This window comes from Sipha flava, unplaced genomic scaffold (genome assembly GCF_003268045.1).
Source record: "Sipha flava isolate LNK unplaced genomic scaffold, YSA_version1 18094_pilon_pilon, whole genome shotgun sequence".
NCBI lineage: Eukaryota > Metazoa > Arthropoda > Insecta > Hemiptera > Aphididae > Sipha > Sipha flava.
The window spans coordinates 1-22,507 of record NW_020272185.1 but is presented as its reverse complement, the minus strand read 5'-3'; the positions used below and the strand labels follow the sequence as shown (position 1 = coordinate 22,507).

General features: G+C 29.5%; 1 protein-coding gene across 1 annotated transcript; it reads left to right on the top strand.

The window, feature by feature from the left end:
* Positions 1-1,423: 1,423 nt before the first annotated feature.
* On the top strand, positions 1,424-21,832 carry LOC112680772. Its single transcript, XM_025550960.1, has 8 exons — positions 1,424-1,453; positions 5,499-5,615; positions 6,164-6,345; positions 7,678-7,807; positions 16,742-16,866; positions 17,481-17,612; positions 18,468-18,536; positions 21,558-21,832. Exons 2-8 carry the CDS (start codon positions 5,522-5,524, stop codon positions 21,768-21,770), a joined length of 945 nt encoding a protein of 314 aa, XP_025406745.1. The 5' UTR covers positions 1,424-1,453; positions 5,499-5,521; the 3' UTR covers positions 21,771-21,832.
* Positions 21,833-22,507: the final 675 nt, after the last annotated feature.

Here is a 22,507-nt window from a genome sequence, read left to right as displayed (position 1 = left end):
TTAAATTAAAAATGAGTAACTTCTTACAAGTTACAAAATTAGCTGAGTTACATGTAACTATGATATGGCCAACCTTGCAAATAAGTATAGACTTAAGTAATGAGTTTATAAGAGGTATATATACAAGAATTGCTAAGGAGAGATTGCTTACACTTATTGTATAGTAAATATAACTAATTTGAGTGTAACTCATTAGTCATTATTCAGTAGGTCACTGTAGTTAATCAATCATGGCATCATGGATGTGTTAATTTTAATTCAATGAAAAATATTGCATATCTAAAAGGATTCTGAGTCTGTATTTCTAAATAAATTTAATCATTAATTTATACTTATTATTACAATTTCATATTATTATTACAATATAACATTAGACTTTAATATTTGTCCAAACTTCAAAGTCCAAATACTAGGAAATAGGAATATAAAAGGTACTAAAATTATTGAGAAATGTTTAGCTATAGTTAGTGTTTAATTTTATTTAATTTATTTATAATTGAACAATAAGTAAAACACTAAATATATTTAATTTTGATTTTAATATAATACCTAAATCGTAAAGGCTAAAAATTATATTATAATTATTTTTCTTTTAAATACCTATTGACATTGGAATTAGGTAACAACATTCATACAGATGATATTATTTTTATTATAAATGATCCTTTAAACATAATTGATACTTTTATAATATTATTTAATTATTGAGTAAATATATAATTTATAGTAATGATACCATTTTGAATTGGTTCAACACTATTGGTAAGATTTGAAATACAAGAGGCGTAAAAGAGATATTTCTTTAAATAATAACCAATTTTTCAAAAAAATTTATTTATAACTTACACCGTAATAAGACTGGGGTTGGGACCATTTTTTGATTAATATTGTTGGACGTAAACTTCCTTCTTAAAATGCTACGAAATGATATTCAGAAGAGGTGATTTAAACGTATTCGAACAACATAATTCCTACGAAGATATAATTTTGATAATGGCCGAAAAAAAAAAATCTAATCAAACCTGGATAAATTGTTATCAAAAAATGTATTTTATTTTTAATAGTGTTGCTAGATTGAGATTTTTATATATATATAAATTTAAAATATATTAACCTTATAATGTAGATCATAAATGTACATGATGATTAACATATACATATTTTAACAGATGTTACAATCGCGATGTGTAAACCAAAAAAAATATTTATACAAAAACCACAATTAAAATAATTGAACTAGCAATTTTTAGTATTAGATTTATATAAAGCAGATAAATCATTAGAAAAACAAATAATCTAAAGCTATAAAAGCCTTGGCTTAAATAAATATAATAGTTACTAATAATTATTGTAAAAATTATGTTAATTTTATATTACAAAACGATGAATATTCAAATTCGTCTTTTTTTTTATTTGTTTCTAACAATATTCCATTTATTTAAAAATTGTATCGGTAAGTAAAGTTCATTAAATTATATTATAATTTTTTAATATGAATACTGTGTAAAAATAAAACATTCATTAGAACTATTGAGAAGAATCTATGTTTATTATTGAAAATATAACTAATCAAACAGTCTGGCGATAACTATCATCATGAACACACGCTCTTAGGCTCGCTACGTTATCAGTATTTTAATTATGTAAATTGCATTTTCGATATCAATGAATATCATATTATGATTCGTTCCGTTAAAAGTTCATCATGTACGCCTACGTCATCAAAAATAATATTTTCCAGTACTTCTCCAAATTCTCCTCTTCACGAGGGGAAAAATACCAAAACTTTCACCTCATCAAACCGTTTCACTCTTCTCGTTTCAATTGACACTGACGATGACACTGTATTCGATGCGGCTCCACCTTCCTGCGAAGTCACCGTACCTTCATCTCTCCCTTCTGACCAGGCAGAAACCTGCGGCTCCACCTATCTACATTAGGAACATCAATAACTTTTATGCATTCAAGGATGTATTAATTAAGACCGTTGGCCCCAAGGGGCTTACATGTAAGTCCACTCCTTCGTACCTTATCGTCCGTCCCAACGGTCGCGTTAATTTCAACTTATTGTCAAATTATTTGATGGAAACCAACGCCAGTGTCCATACTTTTCGTCCTCGCTGTCAGCGTCCACTTAGAACCGTTATCTGAAACCTCCATCATTCCACTTTCAGTGCCGATATTTCGTCCGCTTTGTCGGAAGAATAACACCTAGTGAGGAATGTCCATAATGTAAAAAAAAAACAATTGTCCCCTCCCAATATTTTTTGTCGACATCGACCCCAATATTAATAATAAACATATCTACATCACTTCATTACTAAACACGAAAGTAGTGATTGAAAAACCGAACAATAAGACATACGGTCCGCCGCAATGTTTCAATTGTCAAGACTATGGTCACACGCAAAACTATTGCCATCATCCATCGCGTTGCGTCAAATGCGGCAAGGCTCATGAGTCAGATAGCTGTACCAAAGATCACTTCAGTCCAGTTAAATGCGTTCTCTGTTCCGAAAATCATACGGCCAACTTCAAGGGGTGCCAGTTCTACCAAACTATTTTAAATCGCCACAAAATCAAATTTTCCAACTCCAAAAAAAATATCACACAAACAAATATCTTATTCTCCGAGTCCCTCTCCAGTTATCCCTCTCAATCCATCCCGTCATATGCTGCTGCTACTTCTGGTTCAAAACCGAATATTAATCCGCAAAACTCAAATTTAAATTTAGCTCTTTCAAAATTCCTATCTGATTTAACATTCATAATAAATTCTTTTCTTTCCGCTTTATTAATAATCAATTAATTAGGGCATTTACTTTTAATATTACGTTGTTATTAATTACACTAGTATTCTGTTCTGTTTACTTCTTATCTGACATTATATTCATATATAATTATTAAATCATAATGCCCATTATAATTAATTATCAATTCAACTATTTTATGACGTTATCTATCATTATTTTAATTGTCGAACTATAATAGAATATACTGGAAGTTCTTAATTAATAACAAAAAAAAACTAATCAAATTTTTTTTTTTTAAAAAGTAAGACAAGAGTACTAAACTCTTTACTGTCATATACAGTCAAATGTCAAATACAGTGGAACCTCGATAAGTCGAAAAAAATTCCGTCCCCTTGCGAAAACCTCGATTACTCGAAAAAATAACTATAAATAACTTGAACATTCTGTGCTCCGAATATGACGGATAATGACAGATAATTTTATAAACATTTGTCTAATCGGCTTGTCCGTTCCGATAATTTTATCTAATCGCGTTTATTGTGTTTATTATCGTATGTATTAACTAACCTTGGCACGTAACAGTATTTTTAATTTGTATCGGTATTGCCAATTGCGATCGATCGATTACGCGTGTGCGGTGTCTGTGTACGGTAGTGAATGTAAAAATGCCTCGTAATTTAAAAATTCTTACTATTGGATAAAAAAAAAGGTTCTTGAAGCAGTGAAAAGTGGAAGGAAGAAGAAGGACATCGCTGAAGAATTTGGAATACCAGCTAGTACACTATCAACCATAATAAAAAATAGTAAGGAAATCGATTTAAACTTTCCAATAGACCGGAAGAGGAAGAGAGGTCCTGATTTTTCAGACGTAGAAGAATGTGTAGTTAAGTGGTTCAAGCAATGCAGAGATGCCAATGTCAGTATCGGAGGTCCTATTTCAAAGGAAAAAGCAGAAAATTTCGCAAAATCATTAGGCCACGAACAATTTAAGGCCAGTAACGTGTGGCTTAAAAATTTTAAAAAACGACACGATATTTCTTTTCGGAAAGTCTGTGGTGAAAGTGCAGGTGTCAGTGATAATGTGTTAAATGAATGGAAAATAAATTTGAGTGAGCTACTGGAAGGATAAAAACTATGTGATATATTTAATGCAGATGAAACTGCACTTTTTTACAAATGTATGCCAGATAATACTTTAATATTCAAAAATGAGAAATGCAGTGGTGGTAAACATAGCAAAGAACGACTTACACTATTATTGGCTGTTAACATGACTGGTACAGATAAATTGAAAACTTTAACAATTGGAAAATCGAAAAACCCGAGGTGTTTTGCTGGTGTCAAATCTTTTCCTGTTGACTACACAGCAAATAAGAAAGCATGGATGACTAGTGAATTGTTTGCTGAATGGCTATTAGGAATAGACAAACAGATGAAAATACAAAAACGTAAAATTTTATTGTTTATAGGCAATTGTCCGGCTCAAAATATTATACCGAATTGTCAAGCTATAAAAGTCATAAAAGTAAAATTTTTACCACCAAATACCACATCAAAATCGCAACCTTTGGATCAAGGAATTATTAAAACGTTTAAGACGCTTTATAGAAAAGAAATAGTGAGGAAAATTATAAGTGATATGGATGACGAAAAATCTACAGTAATCGATATTCTTCAAGCTATGCGCATTGTTGATAAGACATGGAGAAACGTAGCAACGTCAACAATCGTGAACTGCTTTAGAACGTGTGGATTTGTACTTGAATTTGAGAAAGACGACACATTGATGCCTATAATCGAAAATACTGATACGGATGACAGAGAATGGGCGATAATAGCAAGTCGTTATAGAATCGTGGAAGAAACGTTTGGCGATTTTGTTAAAATCGACCATGACGTTGCCGTTTCTGGTATTTTGACAGACAACGTTATAACTGACTCCGTCCGTGACACTGAAGATGTTGATGACATCGAAGAAGCATCATCTGAGCCTGTGCATCGTGTTTCAATGAAGCAAGCAACAGCAGCCCTCATATTGCTAAAGACATTCACCGAACAATTGAGTAATGTGGATGATAAAGTGTACTCTGCTTTAAATGTAATAGAAAATACAATTGATAATAGTAAATCTAATTTAAATCAAAGTAAAATAATAAATTATCTTTTATAAAGTTGCAACACATGTTTTATTATATTTTTTTGTAATCATTTTTTTTTTTAAATAATCTTTATAATCACATTTTTTTACATAGTATATACATATATACTAAGTACATAATAATTAAAACTTTAATACATACATACATTTTTAAAACTCATTAAATCGAATTTTTTTTCTAAAACCTTGATAACTCGAAAACCTTAGTAAGTCGAAAACCTTGATAAGTCGAAAAAATTGCATTTCCCTTGAATTTCGACTTATCGAGGTTCCACTGTACCTACTAGAACTTTTCTAGTTTTATACAAGACATACGAATTGCTTAAGTATTAAATAACAATTTTGCTGGAAAATTGTTATACTTTATTGTGTTTATTAAATGTCCTAACCCATTATAAACATAACTATTTTTTAATTTATAATAAATAACATTTAGATTTAATTATTATACAAATTAAATGTTATAACCCGATATTTTAGTTACTTTAGTCAAACTCCAAATATACAGAATGTGTCTAAATTTCATTCTACTTATTTTAAAATTTAATATGTATATGTAATAATATAACCATTTATATATTTATTAGTTGCAGCTATTACCCTTGATGACATGAAATGTATGTGTGGTTTGTTAGATGGAGCTAATACCGTAAATCAATTACCACCAGGATGCAAAACAGCAGTCGTAACCGTAGGCAATGCAGGTTATTTCTAACATTGCCTACATTGTGAAAATAATTTAATATCTTTTAGCAAATAGTATTGTACATCTTTTAATGACTATTGGATTAATTTATAACTGCAATGCAATATATCTAAAATATTTAATTTATTTAATTTAATTTTGTACAATTTAGATTATTAAACATAGAATTAACTCTTAAGTTATTTTGGTTGATTGATTCATGAGAATAAATTTGGTCTTTTAGTGAGACTGATTTACAGGAAAGAGAATATTTATTTCTTTTAGTGGGTACAATTTTTCATTTATGTATCAAAACTAAATGCATAAGATGCGCATTTAAATGTATTAACAAAACGATATCAGTTAAAAAACAGTATAGTATATTTGGCAAAAAAATTTAAAATTTCAAAATTACTAGTAAAAATGTTAAAAAGGTGAACGTTTCAGTTCTAGTTTAAACTTTTTGAATTCAATTTAAAATGTTTAATAAAAATTATATTATTTTTAAGGAATCATTATATATTTAAAATGTTTAGTTAATAATAGTAATAATATTTTTAATTATAGATAATACATGTGAAAATATAGCTGCTATAAGAAAAGCGAATGTAAATATACCAATAATGTTAATTTATGATTTTCTTTTTCTTGACGATTGGGTGTATTATTTAACAAATGATTCAAACGCTATCGCTAACCATATTCAAAGCTTAAAAGTTGATGCAGTTGCCTTGGAAAACACATATAATGTACGTATATGATACTTTTGTATATTTTAATAAAGTATAGTTGATACACAATATTTAAATAAAATACATCATTTTGCAGCAGAGCATTATAGAAATAAATATTAAGATCATATATATTAATAGATATCATATATTATAAAATTATAACAAATTACAACTAATTCAATATTATTGACCCGTGTATCTTTCCAAAACGTATTATAAATAAAATAGAATGGTACTCTCTTAACAGTAGTAAATTTTCTATTTTATGCCTTTTAATATGAAAAAATTCAAAAGTATAAATTTCAGTATGCATCACGTAACATTTGCACGAATATCTACTGTTAAAAATTAATAAATATATATTTATATATGACAGTATTAAATGTTTGTAAAATACTATAGAAAATTAAAATTAGTAATTCAGCATATAATCGCTTAGCATATGAACAGATAATCTGACAACTGATAAGTAACATAATGTTACGTCAACATTATGTGCCAATTTGTAGACAGAATGATTCCTTGTCACTTAAGGTAGGTTTTCTACGCTGGGACTAAGCAGTAACGACCGCGTGATTTACTGTTCTATAACTCTATTTTAGAGTTTTTAATAAGAATATAAGACTTGACGTGGTTTCCTACGTCCGATCGACGAGTGCTTGTCAACATTAGTCGTTGTGTTTGATGATCGTAGTGCTCTGGAAGCAGTGTTTTATTTTCGTGGCGTTGCGATTTTATTCCAAATGAAACTATTATATATTTTTATAAACGAGCTTATTCAATAGAATAATATCGAAAACTTTATTCGCTTCAACTGACGATGAGCTGTAAGTGGAATGAGTTCTATATATAATTGAAGTATACATTATTTCTACTTCTTTCTCCACTTTTAATAAACATATAACTACTTTTATTATTATTTGTAATGACTTGTTTCATTTTTAGCGATCAGAAACGGTAGATCAAAAAAATAAAAAAAAATCAGCGTTTGCACAATAAAATATCGAAAAAACAAAACTAAATTGAAAATAAATGCCTGCCGCAGCATTAAGTCTTAAAGTAGGAAACCAATATATGCTCAACGATCAGTCGTTGCCGCTAGTCGCAGCTTGGAAACCGTACCTTTAGATAAATGTATTTTTAGCTAAAAAATACGATTCATATAATCAATTCAACTGTTCGTAATTTAATAGATCAATGTATAATTTCGATAAAGTTTGATTGTCTCATACCAAACAGTAAAAAATTTTTGTTTAATGTTATTTTGGCTCGAATAACTCTTGTAGCTTTATTTTTAAATGATTATATTCGATAAATTAATTAATTTTCACATGTTTGCAATTTTAGAAAACAGAGAAAGTTCCAGATGGAAATTTTACGAACCTTTTGGTAAAATCGCTCCAGGAATTTAAATGTGCGTTACCTACTATGATGTTTGGTATTGTTCTGCCTGCAAAAGCAAATATCAGTTTTAACAGTAAGCTTATTACATTACAATAAATTGAGAACTATGGTTATATATTTGGGCTCAAGTTAAATAACCAATTTATATAATTTTTATCAGGATTTCGAACTTCCAGTATTTTGTTTCAAAAAATTAACTTTTAGGGACTTCCTGAATTTTTTTTTGACGAATTGGAAGAATAAAATGTATATGTTTGTATGTTTTAATTGTATATGTTTTCTATATTTTACTCTACATATTTGTAATTCAGTCTTGTTTCTTGTTTTTAATAAAAGATCAATTTCCGCTAAATATATGTGAAATACTTTTCGATCACTTCCAAAATTAATAATCATATTTTTATAAATATAAATGTATGTAAAATCTAAACTTGTTTAGTTCTTCATCATTCGTCTGTATTATGACAATTATTAATACATAAAATTAACACAGACTTTTTGCTTTCAATTTTAATCTATATGGTCTTGACATCATCACATCTATACCATATCAATGATCTAAATTATCATATTCAAATATGTTAGTATAGGGTGACCAGACGTCCCGTTTAAAACGGTTGTTTATGCTAATATGTCCTTTTTTTAATGCTTGTGTGTATATTTGTTCTCGTATCGAATCTTATCGCGCGTATGCCGTGCGCTCAACGACAGCAACAGCCATCGTTAGCGGCGGTGATAGCCTCCGTTTGCAAATGGCCGAGTACGTAAGCGCATTGTTATCGTCACGCATAAATGTTCGTTGTTCCACGTTTTTATTATTTGTCGGTTATGTTTCAAAAAAGTTGAAAGTCATGTTATCCGTGCCACATGTTTTTTTTAGTTCCTTTGTTTTCAATTTTAGTGTCATGGAAAGAAGGCATTTTATTCTTCATGTGGCGACCGGTGGCTTGTGCTTTCGTGGTAACGTTCATCGGCCGATATTCCTTCTTCTCTTTCTGTTCTTGTGTAAACTACATCTACCCGTTTTTTTTTCCTGCTGCAGCTATCAAATCACGTATTAACTTGTGTTGTTCGTCTTACGTGAGTTCTTCTTTCTTGTTAAAAATCGTTCGCGCAATTATTGCCTATCATTTAATAGTTTCCTCCTAGTCTAAGGTGGTTATTGATTGCCAGCAAAATATTGTGAGTTTCGTGTTTTTTCGAGTAGTGTGTACGCTGCAGCAGCCATTGTATTGTGAATTAAACATCGTGTTGTGGTTAGCGGCGCTCTTGAGTATGTGAGGGATCAAACCTGTACTTTTTATTGTGTTAATACGATTATTAAACGGATCCCGGCACCTCAAGACGTCATAACCTCAAAAGGTATGTGGTGCACCAACTTTATAATTATATTGGACTGACGGGTCATATATTGGTATTTGTATAATTATTGCGCCTATTGGCATCTGTTTTATTATTGTATAACTGTTACGCGTATTGGCCCCTATTGAATGATATATTTATTTAATTATTGTGATTATACTGGACCAAGTGGTCAATCATTTTATTTATAAACTTTAATATGTCTATAACCAAAAACAATTGTCTGTTTTTTTTTATTATGATTATTATTATTATTATTTTCACTAAAGGCGGTAGCTTAATAATTTTTAATCCTCCCGGCCGTTAAGGCTCATTAATTTATCAAAATTTTGAATTCTTATATTAATTTTCTTTATTATTACATTATTTTATTATTAATTACTATATATATATACTAAATATCATGATTATTATAATTTTGTTTATTTAATATTATGTGCATCTTTCTTGCTTTTTGAAATGAAAAATCTTCAATAATTGTCCCGTAATTTATAGTTTAAACAATTTCACTTTCTATAGACAAAATGGACAAATCGTTTAGATGTTCTTGTGTTAAATTAGATCTTAATGCATTTTTTATTAATTTTAATCTTGAAAACGATCTTTCTCCACTACAATTGGTGCACATGAGTGTAAGATGTAACTATAAAGTTTTTTCTACATTTGGAAAGCATTCCAAAACCTTTAAGTTTAAAATCATTTTATATAAATTTATAAATTTATCAATAAAATTATTATAAGTATTATATATGGGCAGAGATAATGATTTAAACGTAATAAATTGTTTGAACTCATCTTTAAAACTGTGTGGATAATCTATAGGGTATTTTTTGCATAAGTTATTCATTCCTTCTTCAATATGCTCATATTTCGTTTAAATCGAAATGTTTGATAGCAGCCTAAAATTGTTTTCAACTTTTTTATATGCATCAATTCTATACTGCAAAGGGCTATTTAATTTATCAATAATAACATAAAAGGTTTGAACTTTAAATAATTCTTTATCTGTAAACACATATGCAGTTTCATTATCACACTTTTTTTTACGTTTACGATTTTCAGATGATTTATATTATTTATTCACAGTTATTTCCATACCTTTAAATTTATAGTTATCATATTTTTCTCAGATCTGGTCAAGAACACTTTTCAAATTTTTCATCAAATTAATTGCAGTACACAAATCAATGTTAAAACTTTGTAAAATTTTACTGCAAATGTTAAATGGTCCTAATATATCATTTCATAATTCACAAATAATACCAGTTTCTAATTTACTCATTATTCTTATCAAATTATGTGACTATTGTCGTGTAGTTTGTTTTTGAGATTCATCATTTTTTATATATTCCAGAGCTGTATAAATATCTTTGTAACCTATTGACAAAGCATTAATGAATTCTGCATTTGCACTCCATCTAGTTTTGGCTATTGACTTAGGAACTGGGAATTTACTATCTAATGATTTTTTTAAAATTGACCATCTACTTGTCGATGCGGACAAAAAAAAATTATTAAGTTCCTGAACAAACCCGAAAAAACAAACAGTTTTTACGCAACAATCTAGTGTCGACTGACCAACAAGGTTCAGTGGATGCGCTTTACATGGTATAGTCTGCAAATGGATTTTTAGCTTTTATAATGGCTTGCATTCCTGAACAAGGTCTGCTCATATTACTTGTATTATCATAACTTTTACCACGACATAAATTGATATCAATTTCAATGTCAACCATAAATTCAAGTAAAATCGATGCTAAATATTCACCTGTATGATTTTCAATATTAATAAAAGTTAAAAAACGCTCAACTGGTCCATTACATGTAACATATCGTATAATAATTGTTAATTGATCTATGTGCGAAATGTCCGGAGTGGAATCAACACTAATTGAATAATAACCAACTTTTTTAATTTCGTTAACAATCACTAAACGTGTTTTCTTAGCAATAAGTGGATTAAATTAATTTCTAATAATTTTAAACAAATTTGAATGGTGACCTTTACCTTTATTTGCATATAAGTTAATATGCTGTGATAAAAAAAGGATCGAATTTTGATAATTACTCAAGTATTCCTAAATAATTTCCATTATTTTTTGATCCAATTTTATCGTCTGAACCCCATAACGGTAAACCACGTTCGGACAAAAAAATAATTGTTTCTATTAATTGTTTGAGTACATTTTTCCAATAGTCACGCGTTTCAATTATTTGTTTTCCAGTTCAATATTAATTTTATTAGTATTACGAGTCCTTTTAATATATGTAATAATCGCCAAAATATGTTCATTTTTCTTTACATGGATATCTATAATTTTATTAATATTTTTTCAATCATATCCGTCACACATAACATCGGATATTGAAAACAAAAGACAGTAAAAACAGTATACCATTTTTTTTTAATGGCGAATAGAGTAGCAATTCTCTATTACATTTTCCCCCGTTTGGTTTCATATAATAAAAATTTGATTTTTTTAAGTATCTATTTGTTTTTTCTTTTTCATAATGCTTTGCTGATAAAGAAAAATCTGCATTTAAATTTTGATATTCAAATGGGCCTTTTTCTATAAAGTATGATACGAATTCTTTTGAATTAACATCTCAAGTACCAGGATCATTCGAAAAAATCACTATATCATTATTTGCACAATTTTCAATTTTTTCAAAAATATTAATTGTTTCACCATCATCAATACTAGAAGTAGAAGCAGTAGTATTTAAATTATCCGATTCTAAAGTAATTTGAGGTTTGAAATATGAAGTAAGAGGAATAACTTTTTTTAAAACTTCCGTTTCTTTTTTCTTTTTTATTTGAGCATCTTTTAATTTCTCCCATCCTCCTTTAGATTTCGACATTATATTTTCTATATAAAAAAAACTATACAATAGTATTGCATTCTAATATGATAAATTTATAATATGATACCTATATAATATACAATTTTCTCCTTCTAATATTGTCTATAATTTAAGTAATTAATATTAAATGTATTAAATTAAGCATACCTGTGTCTGTGTAAGTGTAAATGTAATAAATTTGTGGAGTATTTGTATTCTGTTTATGGAAATTAGAAATACGCTTACACTTTGACGCGGCACACAGGTGACGGTGTGTATGCACGATCGCGGTGCGGTGAGCAAAAGTTGAATATAACAAAAAAACAACTTCGGATTTGTGGTAACACTATATATATATATATATTTGTACACAAAATTAAGAAAAAAAAAGGAAATAATAATAATAATGACAATAACGTACACGATCAGCGACTGCCGTTTCGGTAACGGCTGCCGCACGGGTCCGCGTCAACTTTACAAATATTAACGAATGTAGTAATTTACGAGTATAAAACTATCTAAGTTGTTCTTGTGAGTGTGGCGTGTCACTTCACTGTGATCTTTACCTAAATGGTTATTAGTTATACGATTATAATAATAATGATCTGTAGGCTCGTATTTGCCGTATCAAAATATTTGATAGAAATTTTAGGAAAACCCCAAGTCGCGATAGTATTAAACTAATAAACTTCTGAGTACTATTCACATCATAAAGGTAAATTAATATGATGAACATTAGTAGGAATAACGAAATAATTGATACAAATCACAGTTACAAGTTTATAACAAATTTGATAACCATAATATTTAATTATTTATGATATAAAATCATAAATTCGTAACTACTCATGAGAAAAAAAATTTTTAAATTTTATCTTTAATATATATAAATTTGATTTCAAAAATTATGGGCGGAATTTTTTTTAGGCCGTAAGCGATTTCTTATTTTGCCTAATTTTGCCTACCCTTTAATCTGGCCCTGATTCACATCCCGTTGTCCCGACAAACTTCGAATAAGATGCTTTAAATCTCGTTATTTCCATATTAGACAGGTGATGGTGTAAAATTTTCATAATTCTCGTAAAAAAAAAATGTAAGAGTACTCCTAATTCTACCATACGTATATAATATGATTTTTATACTGTTATGAACCTCCGTCTGCATTAGTTGGTAAGTAAGCATTTTGTTAATGTGAACGGGCAGGGACACACGGTCACACGGTCTAAAAGAATTCGCTAAGTGGACAGTTTTGAGCCTGCCTCTACCGTGTCTTGCTGTCTGTATAAGAATCAGTGTGTTTTTGTCATGTGTGAGCATCGGGAAGAGCCTCTGTTACTTAAATCCGTCTAATTCTGTTAAACATAAGTTTATATTGATTTAATTATTTTAATAAAGTATAGGGATAATTTAAAACAACGCATTAATTATAACACGTACAAAACAGTTGTGGAGACGTCAATAACAATACATTGTTTATGCGAAATAATAGCAATTTAGGAAAATAAAATGAAATCAATGATTTCATTCAATGATCTTAATAGAATTTTAACGTCAATAATAATCAATTTTCAACTATTTATTTATACTTTATTTTTTTTCAAGATTATACCTTTTCTACTACAATTTGAACCACTAAAATATCATTATTACTGAATATGTTATATATCCCATCACAAAAGATAAGTGTTTAATACTTAATTTCCAGGTCTGTTCGCTCCAATATGCGCGATATTATTATTATTCTAATTAGCTCGGTGGCGACTCATTCTCCTTATCTGTTTCCCTCTTCCGGCTCCCCAACTGTATATGTTAATTTTAATTACCGGTTTATATTCTTATTATTATTATTATTCGTATGTTAGTTTGAAAATTGTAATCTGTCTTTTTCCTATTTATTTTTGTACAGCGGCCAACGCCCTTTTTTGCTCTCTTCTTTGTCTTTGTCGTTGTTCGTTCGTCGGTCGCGATTGTTGCACCACGGTCTAACATTATTATTATTTTGTCGTCGTCGTCCGTTTTTTTTTGTTGGTTGTTGCTATTGAAACACAATTTGAACATTTTGTTCTTTAAATTATTATTATTATATTATTATTATTGTCGCCGATGTGGCGTAAAGTATATCTCTAATTGTGAATAATAATAATAAATTGTTTTTCACCAATACAAAACATCAATAAAAAAAAGATCTCATTTTCATCTTCGTCGTTATGAATTATTATTGTCTGCGTGTCCACCCTCTACAGATTGTCGTGAGTTCTATTCAATAAATTTTAGTGTAACTGCTGTGCCACTGATCACTAGACGTTTGGGTCACCATATCGTCCACCGTCAAAACGTAAGACCGCCAACGTCCGGTGTGGCGTGTGAGAGGCCGTCCAGGTCGTCCAGTTACCAATTACTATAATTGTATTTTCCATCTTTATCATCGTCGACCATATATTTACATTGTGAATTGAGTGTGACGCGGACCCGTGCGGCAGCCGTTACCGAAATGGCAGTCGCCGACCGTGTCCTTATCTCTCTCATCAACCACCACTCCGCGGCACTTAACGTAGCAACGACACTCCGTCCTCCCATCAATCACCGGACAGGAGACGCGAGCGGTCGCTACGACGTCCGACAGGTACCACCACGTAGCCAGGCTGTTTTTCCGAGATCGTGTACCGAGACACAACTCACACGTCCTCGACTCACATAATTACTTTCTTTTATTGTGACATTTTTTACGGTGTACCTTATTGTGATTATTATTATTATTATTATTATTTTCTTCTCTTCAACTTAAACTGTGTGTCTACATAAATATACATTTTGTGTCACCACAAGCCGAAGTTGTTTTTTTTTTTTTTTTAAATTGACGCGGCCTGGAGTCGGTATGGATTTTCTTCCCTCGGTGAGGTGGCCGATCAAGTTTGAGTGGTGGTGTTGTGGTGAGCTTAGAAATAAAATCGAATGAACACAATCTGATGAACAATGTGATATATATATTGTGTAACGAAAGAACAACCACAAAACAAATTAAAAGTCTATATAAAATAGGTGGCTTGGCGACGGTGCTAACAAAGCGCAAGAAAACGTACAAGGACTTGGTGGTAGGTGGGTAATATCGGAAACGGTGTTGTCGTTGCCCGGGTTGAGGCTGGGTAGAAAGCGGACGCGGCTCCGCGATAGTGGTGTACCTGTTGTATCTGCACCACAGCGGGACCGCGTCAAAATATTCAACTTTTGCCCACCGCACCGCGACCGTTCACACACACACACCATCACCTGTGTGCCGCGTCAAGTGTTTAGGTTTAAGGTATTTGTCCGATTTATGTGAACTCTACTGGTCATTGCACCAAATCGAATCGACCAGTAGAGGATACCCCCCTTATAACTGGCGTCTTATTCCTATTTCCCTTGTCTAGACTAAGGACGTATTCCATTTCTTCGACGTCGTTGCCACCGTCGCTATAGCAACACAGCCGCCCACCATAACCTCGGAGTCAATTAGGCTGTACATTAGGTTGCCTACACACGACGCCACAAAATAATCAATAGATTAATTTCTTGATTAATATTTTTAATTTATACACTTACGTAACAAGGTTTTTGATCTATCTTCATCTTATGTGCACTAACAATTCTGTAAGAGTCTTGTTTGTCATCGTCACTGATCTCAAATAATCACGATCCTGTACTTGTTCCTCCTAATATGTTACTTCTAACCTCCCTAATTCATGTTGCACCTAATCCATCAATCGTTTCTTGGGTTTGCCCCAGGGCCTTTTGCCTATTGGCTTGTATTCAACAGCTGCTCAAATTTCATTCGTTTCCTCTCCTCCCATTGTGTGCCCAAACCATTGCATTCTTCGTCATTTTATGGTAACTTGTTATGGGAGTCAATTTGGACATCTCCTTTATTTCTTTATTTCTTTTGATCTATAACAGATATTAACGTTCTTATTATTAACTATGAGATAGTTTTGAATTATCTGTTTATTACGATTAAAATATTTTATCTCTGTTAAAAAAATATTATTTCAAGAACATTACAAATAAAAATGTACAAAATATAATTGTAGGTGTTATTAGATCACATTTTATTTTCGGAAGTTCAAATATTACACTACTATACACGTTTAAAATGAAAAATCTCACTCGTGTTATATCTATGATTGTGGAAATAAACATTTTTATAATAGAAGAAAACTACACGTCGGCTGATTTATGGGACGATGATGTTAGTAAGATATGTGTAATTGATATTGGACAATGATTGATATTGGATAGAAATTATGATTTCAAAAACCAGTGTTCCTATATCTATTTTTCAGTGGTTGCCAATAGTTTATAATAATAATTTTAGAGAAACGTGTCACGAAATTAAACTATTCGCTAATACTAAAAAATAAATATAGAAAACATTATTTCTAACACTTCTAAAACTGAATTAATGTAAATGGTATAAAGGAATTCAATAATTTTAAGTCTGTATTATATTACACTATATTATACATTTTTTATGTTGCAAATATAATTATACTCCAGGCTAAGTTCTTATTTATTTATTTACTTATGTTTTTATTTCTAAATATATATTTATATTGTTTGTTTATTTACGTTCATATTAAATAGCAAATTGTTGTTCTATCAAATTTGTTTATGTAATGGCTTTGCTTAGAACAGCTGTAATTTTAAAGATGTATAAAACATGTATCATGATCTAATGGATATGGGTAACATTTCAGTACATAAAACAGCAATTTTTTTTACAAATATTATTAAATTACAACTCAATTATAAATGTTTCTTTTTTCAGGTTATAATCTCACATATCTAAATAATCATGTTGACTTCTACTTACTTAAAGATACGGCACCTCATGATTGTATATACAAGGACCATCAAAAAGATATGAACATTGTGTGGCTGCCAAATGATATAGTAGGGAAATACAAAATTAAATAACGAATTATATTGGTCCCATGTTCTTAAGGGGCGGAAAATTAATTCAAATATTACCATAAATGGGTATTACACATCAATAAAAGTGATAAACTCATATTATAAATGAAAATTTATCACTGATTTAAAAACTGACAAGGAATTACGTGAACATATTTTACATTCTGCTTTTTCTCCTTCGTCTTTATCTCAATTATTTGAGGCTGAACACCAATGTTCTAAACCCTCACACGTCATAATTTTCTACACCAACTAAGCATAGACCAACAACACTCAAATCAATCTCAATCGTATCCAACCATCTCTTTTATGGTCTTCATTGTCATTACAACTCTTGCTGCTTTTATTTCCACTTATCTCATCACATGTTTAAATCATCCTTACTATTTTATGTATCTTTAATTATCTTTATATCTGGTTGAATAAACACCTTAATTAATTAAAATGTTATTCTGAAATTATACTCAAAACACTTTTAGTTTAAAAGTTGTTTGGTAATTTTTGATTACATTGCAATTTTTTTAAAAAAAAAAAAATGTACAAATAATTTTATTGATTATTGCTAATCAGCATATTTTTCTTATGCGTTTTAGGTAATAGAAATCGAGGACTTAAAAGAAGGAGGATTGGAAACAAGTAAATTAATATATGAAATACGTCTTAAAGTACTCAGTATTCTAGATACTTTTTATGGACTTCGCCCTGCTGATTTCGGTTATTCCCGTGTGAGTATTTAATTTACAAATATATATTCTAAGTAAATTCAGTGATAGATTATAAACATTTTTAATATAGAATCTAAATAAAATGATTAAATTAGAAGGTCAAATGCTATATAGTTCTTATAATCATAATAAAGGGTTATGAATTTTAAAATTATCGCCTAATAATTACATAAATCATGAATTATTTCAATAATTTAAATTTATTTTTATAAATAAATATTAAAACAATCAATTAAAATTGTTAAAAACAAAATTCTGTAGAATATTTTATTAATTAAGAAAATAACAAAATTAAAATGTAGAGGCTCATAGGTTGGACGAAGAAAAAATAAAAGGAAATACGGGTGAATGCTATAATGTTTTCAACTAGAAACTATTACACCATTTCTCTCGAAAATACATTTCTGAGAGTATGAACTCAGATTGACAGTTTATATTACTAATTATGTAATATTGGTATAGTAGAAGAACCACATATCACTTTAAGGTAGATTGGAATTTTAATTCCCTTAATTTCGCAAATAAATCAATGGCATCTAAGAATTAACAAGAACGGAAATTCCATCTTCTTGTAAACAATGCCAAATACATTAAAATATTCTGAAACTGCGAAATGTTTATGACTAATTAGCTTAAATGTTTTTATTAATTGAAATATCCAAATCCATCAACATTTAAAGCCTATAAATAGTTTTTTAACCATCCAGTTATTCATTTTTTTTTTTTTTTTTTTAAATTTCGTGGAAAGCAAAACCAATACATTTATTATTACAATCAGAATCTAAAATTAAAATGTTTCTGGATTCAATGAAATAATAAAATCTTTTATATTTCATTAGATTTTTTTACTTACAGCTATGTTCTGTTCATTTGGATAAAGATCGGAGATATTGTATTGAAACAATAAAGAACATGTTTGAGAAAGTAAGTTTATATATTTAATAAACCATTTGTTATTTGTTGTTTATTAAATGCTAATTAGTAGGGCAAGGAAAATGAAGTACTAAAAACCTACAATAAAGGAATTAAAAAATGCCAATAATGTTACAAAAAAAAAGCATTTGACCAGAAAAATGCAACTAAAAAAGATTTAAACATTTTTAAGTTTATCTGAAAAATATTTTTAATATCAAAAAATAATTAATTAAACACATTTTTATATGTTCACAACAATTAATTCTTAGAACAATTAAGTAAAATTTATTAATATTGAAAAAATAAATTAAAAACTGTTTTATTATATTTTAGGTACCTGTTAATTATATAAATATTAAAAAAACTATAAGATATTTTAAATTTCTTTGATATTTAGTAATATTTTGAAAACAATTCAACACCTTCATTCTAAAACAAAAATGAATTAAAAAATTATTATAAAAAACTTCAAATTTTAAATATTATTTAATGTTAATAGATACATACTATTCAATTACATTTCTATTGTTGAATTGTACTATTAGGGACTCTTTCAAATTTTCAAATATAAAAGATCTGCGATAATCAGTGAGCAAAGTTTTGTATGAAGAAAATGATCTCTCCACGTCCACGGATGTTATCGGAGCAAATCTCAAATATGTCATATCATCGAGATTTAAATCTTCTGGCAGTTCCAATTTTGACATTTCTTCGCCTTTCAAAATTTTTGAGACTGTACATATGGACTTAAATCCAGTATTTTTTTCCTAAAACTGTCTTCAACTTTAACTGTACAGCCTTATCAATTTTGTTTTGTGCTTTATCAGTTGTATTTTGGACATCCAATAAAATTTTAATTGACTCGGATAGAGGACAACTGGTTTTTTCAAGACGCAAAATAGCACTTGTTGATGCACTAAAATTTGATTTTATGTATGTCAAATTACATTCCAGATTAGGTTCTTTTATCAAATCATAAACATTTTTTATTGAAATAGCATCATCTTCGTCCAATTCAATAATGACACGTTTAAATTAAAGAAAAATGTTCACAATAATAAATCGCAGCATTGATCCACGTTCCCCACCTTGTGAGTATGGACTCTGGAGGTAAAGGAATATTTGGTGCAATACTTCGAAAAATTTGTACTCGAGAAGGAGCTTTTAAAAATTTTTTTTTCATATTTGAAATCAGCTTGTCAACTTTTGGAAACTGTAATCTAATTTCCTCGCATACTCGATGCAATGCATGAGCTACACAAGTAATGTGTTCCATTTTAGGATTAAATTATTTAATAGTTTTACCAGCCTTTACCATATATGGTGCGGCATCCGATAAAAATAACAAAATATTCTCATGCCTAATCCTTTCAGGCCATAAAATTAAAAGCGACTTACCAAATAATCGACTTATCGTCGCGTTGTTAGCTTTATCTAACACTTCCGAATTCAAAAGAAATATTTAACATGGGCTATTTATTTCTTAGGTGCCTATTATTACGTTTGCTACATAACGACCAGCTACATCTGTCGTCTCGTCGATCGATACCCATATTTTCTTTTCAGATGCATATGCTCTTATATTATTCATTGTTTCTGTGTAGCATTCTGTAACATACTTCTTACGCAATGTTGATTGATCTGGTATGACTTGGTTTGTATATTTCTCAAGAAATTTTCGAAATGACGGTTGAGATAGTTTTTAAAGTGGTATATTTGAACATAATATGGCCTTGCATAGATCGTAGTTAAATGTTTATGCTGTCGATGGGCCGTTCAATAAAGTCTGAGTAGTAGATATTTTTTGTTGAGTTCTTTTTTCTATACCCATCATATGTTTATCACGTGTAACATGTTGAGAAACATTAAATATTTTTTCACCTGACACTTTTATGTCACAGATTTTTCAGTAAAGTATTGTCCCATCAGTGGTAAAAATATTGTCACCGAATTCGCGCACATATGCACGTAAACGACAAGCCAACAATTGTGTAGGTTTAGGCATTTTAAGTTTTAAATCAATTCGAACACAAAAAAGGTAGGTATAACACTATAACACCATCCGCGATTACAGGAAAAAACGATTAACGACTTGTCGGCATAACGTATTTTCGATTACTGATATCGTGGTTCCGTGAGTCGCGACAATACTCCGTACGCTAGCACTCGAATATAAACCCCCATAGAAATTCCTATAATTAAGAAATGCTAAATAATATTATTTTAAATTTAGACATAGTAAACAAGTCAATAAATATCGTTCTCATTGCGTCTGAAGTCCAGACATAATATTACGACGATATTACAGACGTTTTATTACGTAACCACTACTCCCCACTCGATAATCAGTAATCACAAAATCTAAGAATCGATTTTCAGAAATATTTTCCAATAAGGCGATAATATTTCACTATAAATTCACAAAATATAAATGATTATACAATTAAAATAAATGAAAAAATAATAAATTAGATAAATATGTACGTAAATATTAAATATGAGTACAATTAACAAAAACCAATTAAAAAGCTAATAAACTGACAAAAAAGTACCAATAAAGCATTTATTTACGAATGTCACAAGAAAAAGCAAAAAAAGCAAAAACAATATTGCATATTTGAACTCTGTGATGAATGAATCGAATTTTGTTTTTGATTAGCTATGTCCTGGAGTACTATGAAAGAAAATGTAAATGCTACAAAATCCTAGCCCCACTAATTAGAGATGGGAAATATAAATCAGTTGAGTGAATTGATTTTCTTGATTCAATTAAATAAAGTGAATCAATTCAGTGATTCATCTCGATTCAGTGAACTACAAGTATTCAGAAAAACCTTAACTATGACATCAATGATTTTTTCATCTGAATCTTCTGGTTTTTTTTATGTTCATTTAAATAACATAAAGATTATAATATTTTAAATTATATTTTTTACATAGCACTTATTTATATTATTGTAGAAAATATCAAACATTATTATTCTTAGAACTGGTTGATTACATCAAGTGTTTTGACATTTTTGTTAACAGGCCAGAATACGAATTAATATGAATTTGCTTGGAGTATTGGTTTTAGACCTTGAAGATGATGACTATGAGGGAAAATGTGATTGTACTGTGGGGGCTGCTACTTCACCAAATTTTCCACTGTTAAATATTGTAGCGGAAGCTAGTCAAGAAAATACGACGAATGTAGATCATTACAATTGTAAAAATGGAAATTTCCCGAAAATTCATAAATAATGATAGTTATTGATGGATAAATTTATGATTCTTAAGTAAAATATTATACACTATCCGTTATAATACTTCTGAAAATGTATAATGATACGATACAGTTTTAAAAACACCAATACTTTCATGTATTATAATATAAATAAATAATAAATCTAGTATAATCTCATGAACTTGTAATTCCTTCCTTCATCCATTCTTTTATTTTCGCCGTCAGCTTCTAATTAACCTTAATAATATGCGACGTGGAATGTCAGATCATTAGGTGTATGTGGTAAACTAGAAAACTTGAAGTTAGAAATGGAACGTTATAAAATTGATATTCTAGGTATTAGCGAAGTTAAATGGACAGGTCTATGGGTTGTTTGGTCTGGAGACTGTAGAGTAATATTTATTGGCGACGAGGACAAAATTACAGGATTGGGGATAGTAGTAAATAAAGACCCTGGTCACAAGATCAAGAGTATTATACACTTTAACCAAAGAATAATAGGTATTAAAATAGAAATTAAACAAACGGAAACATTTATAATACAGATTTACATGCCAACATCTAGTAACAAACACGAAGAAATCGAGGAATTGTACGAGCCAATATCAGATGTAATAGAAATGGTAAAAGAAAAAGACAATTTAATCATTATTGAGGATTGGAATGCCGTTGTGGGCGAGAGATCAGTACAAGAAGTAACAGGAAATTTTGGACTTGGAACAAGAAATCAAAGGGGTGATAGAATTATAAAATT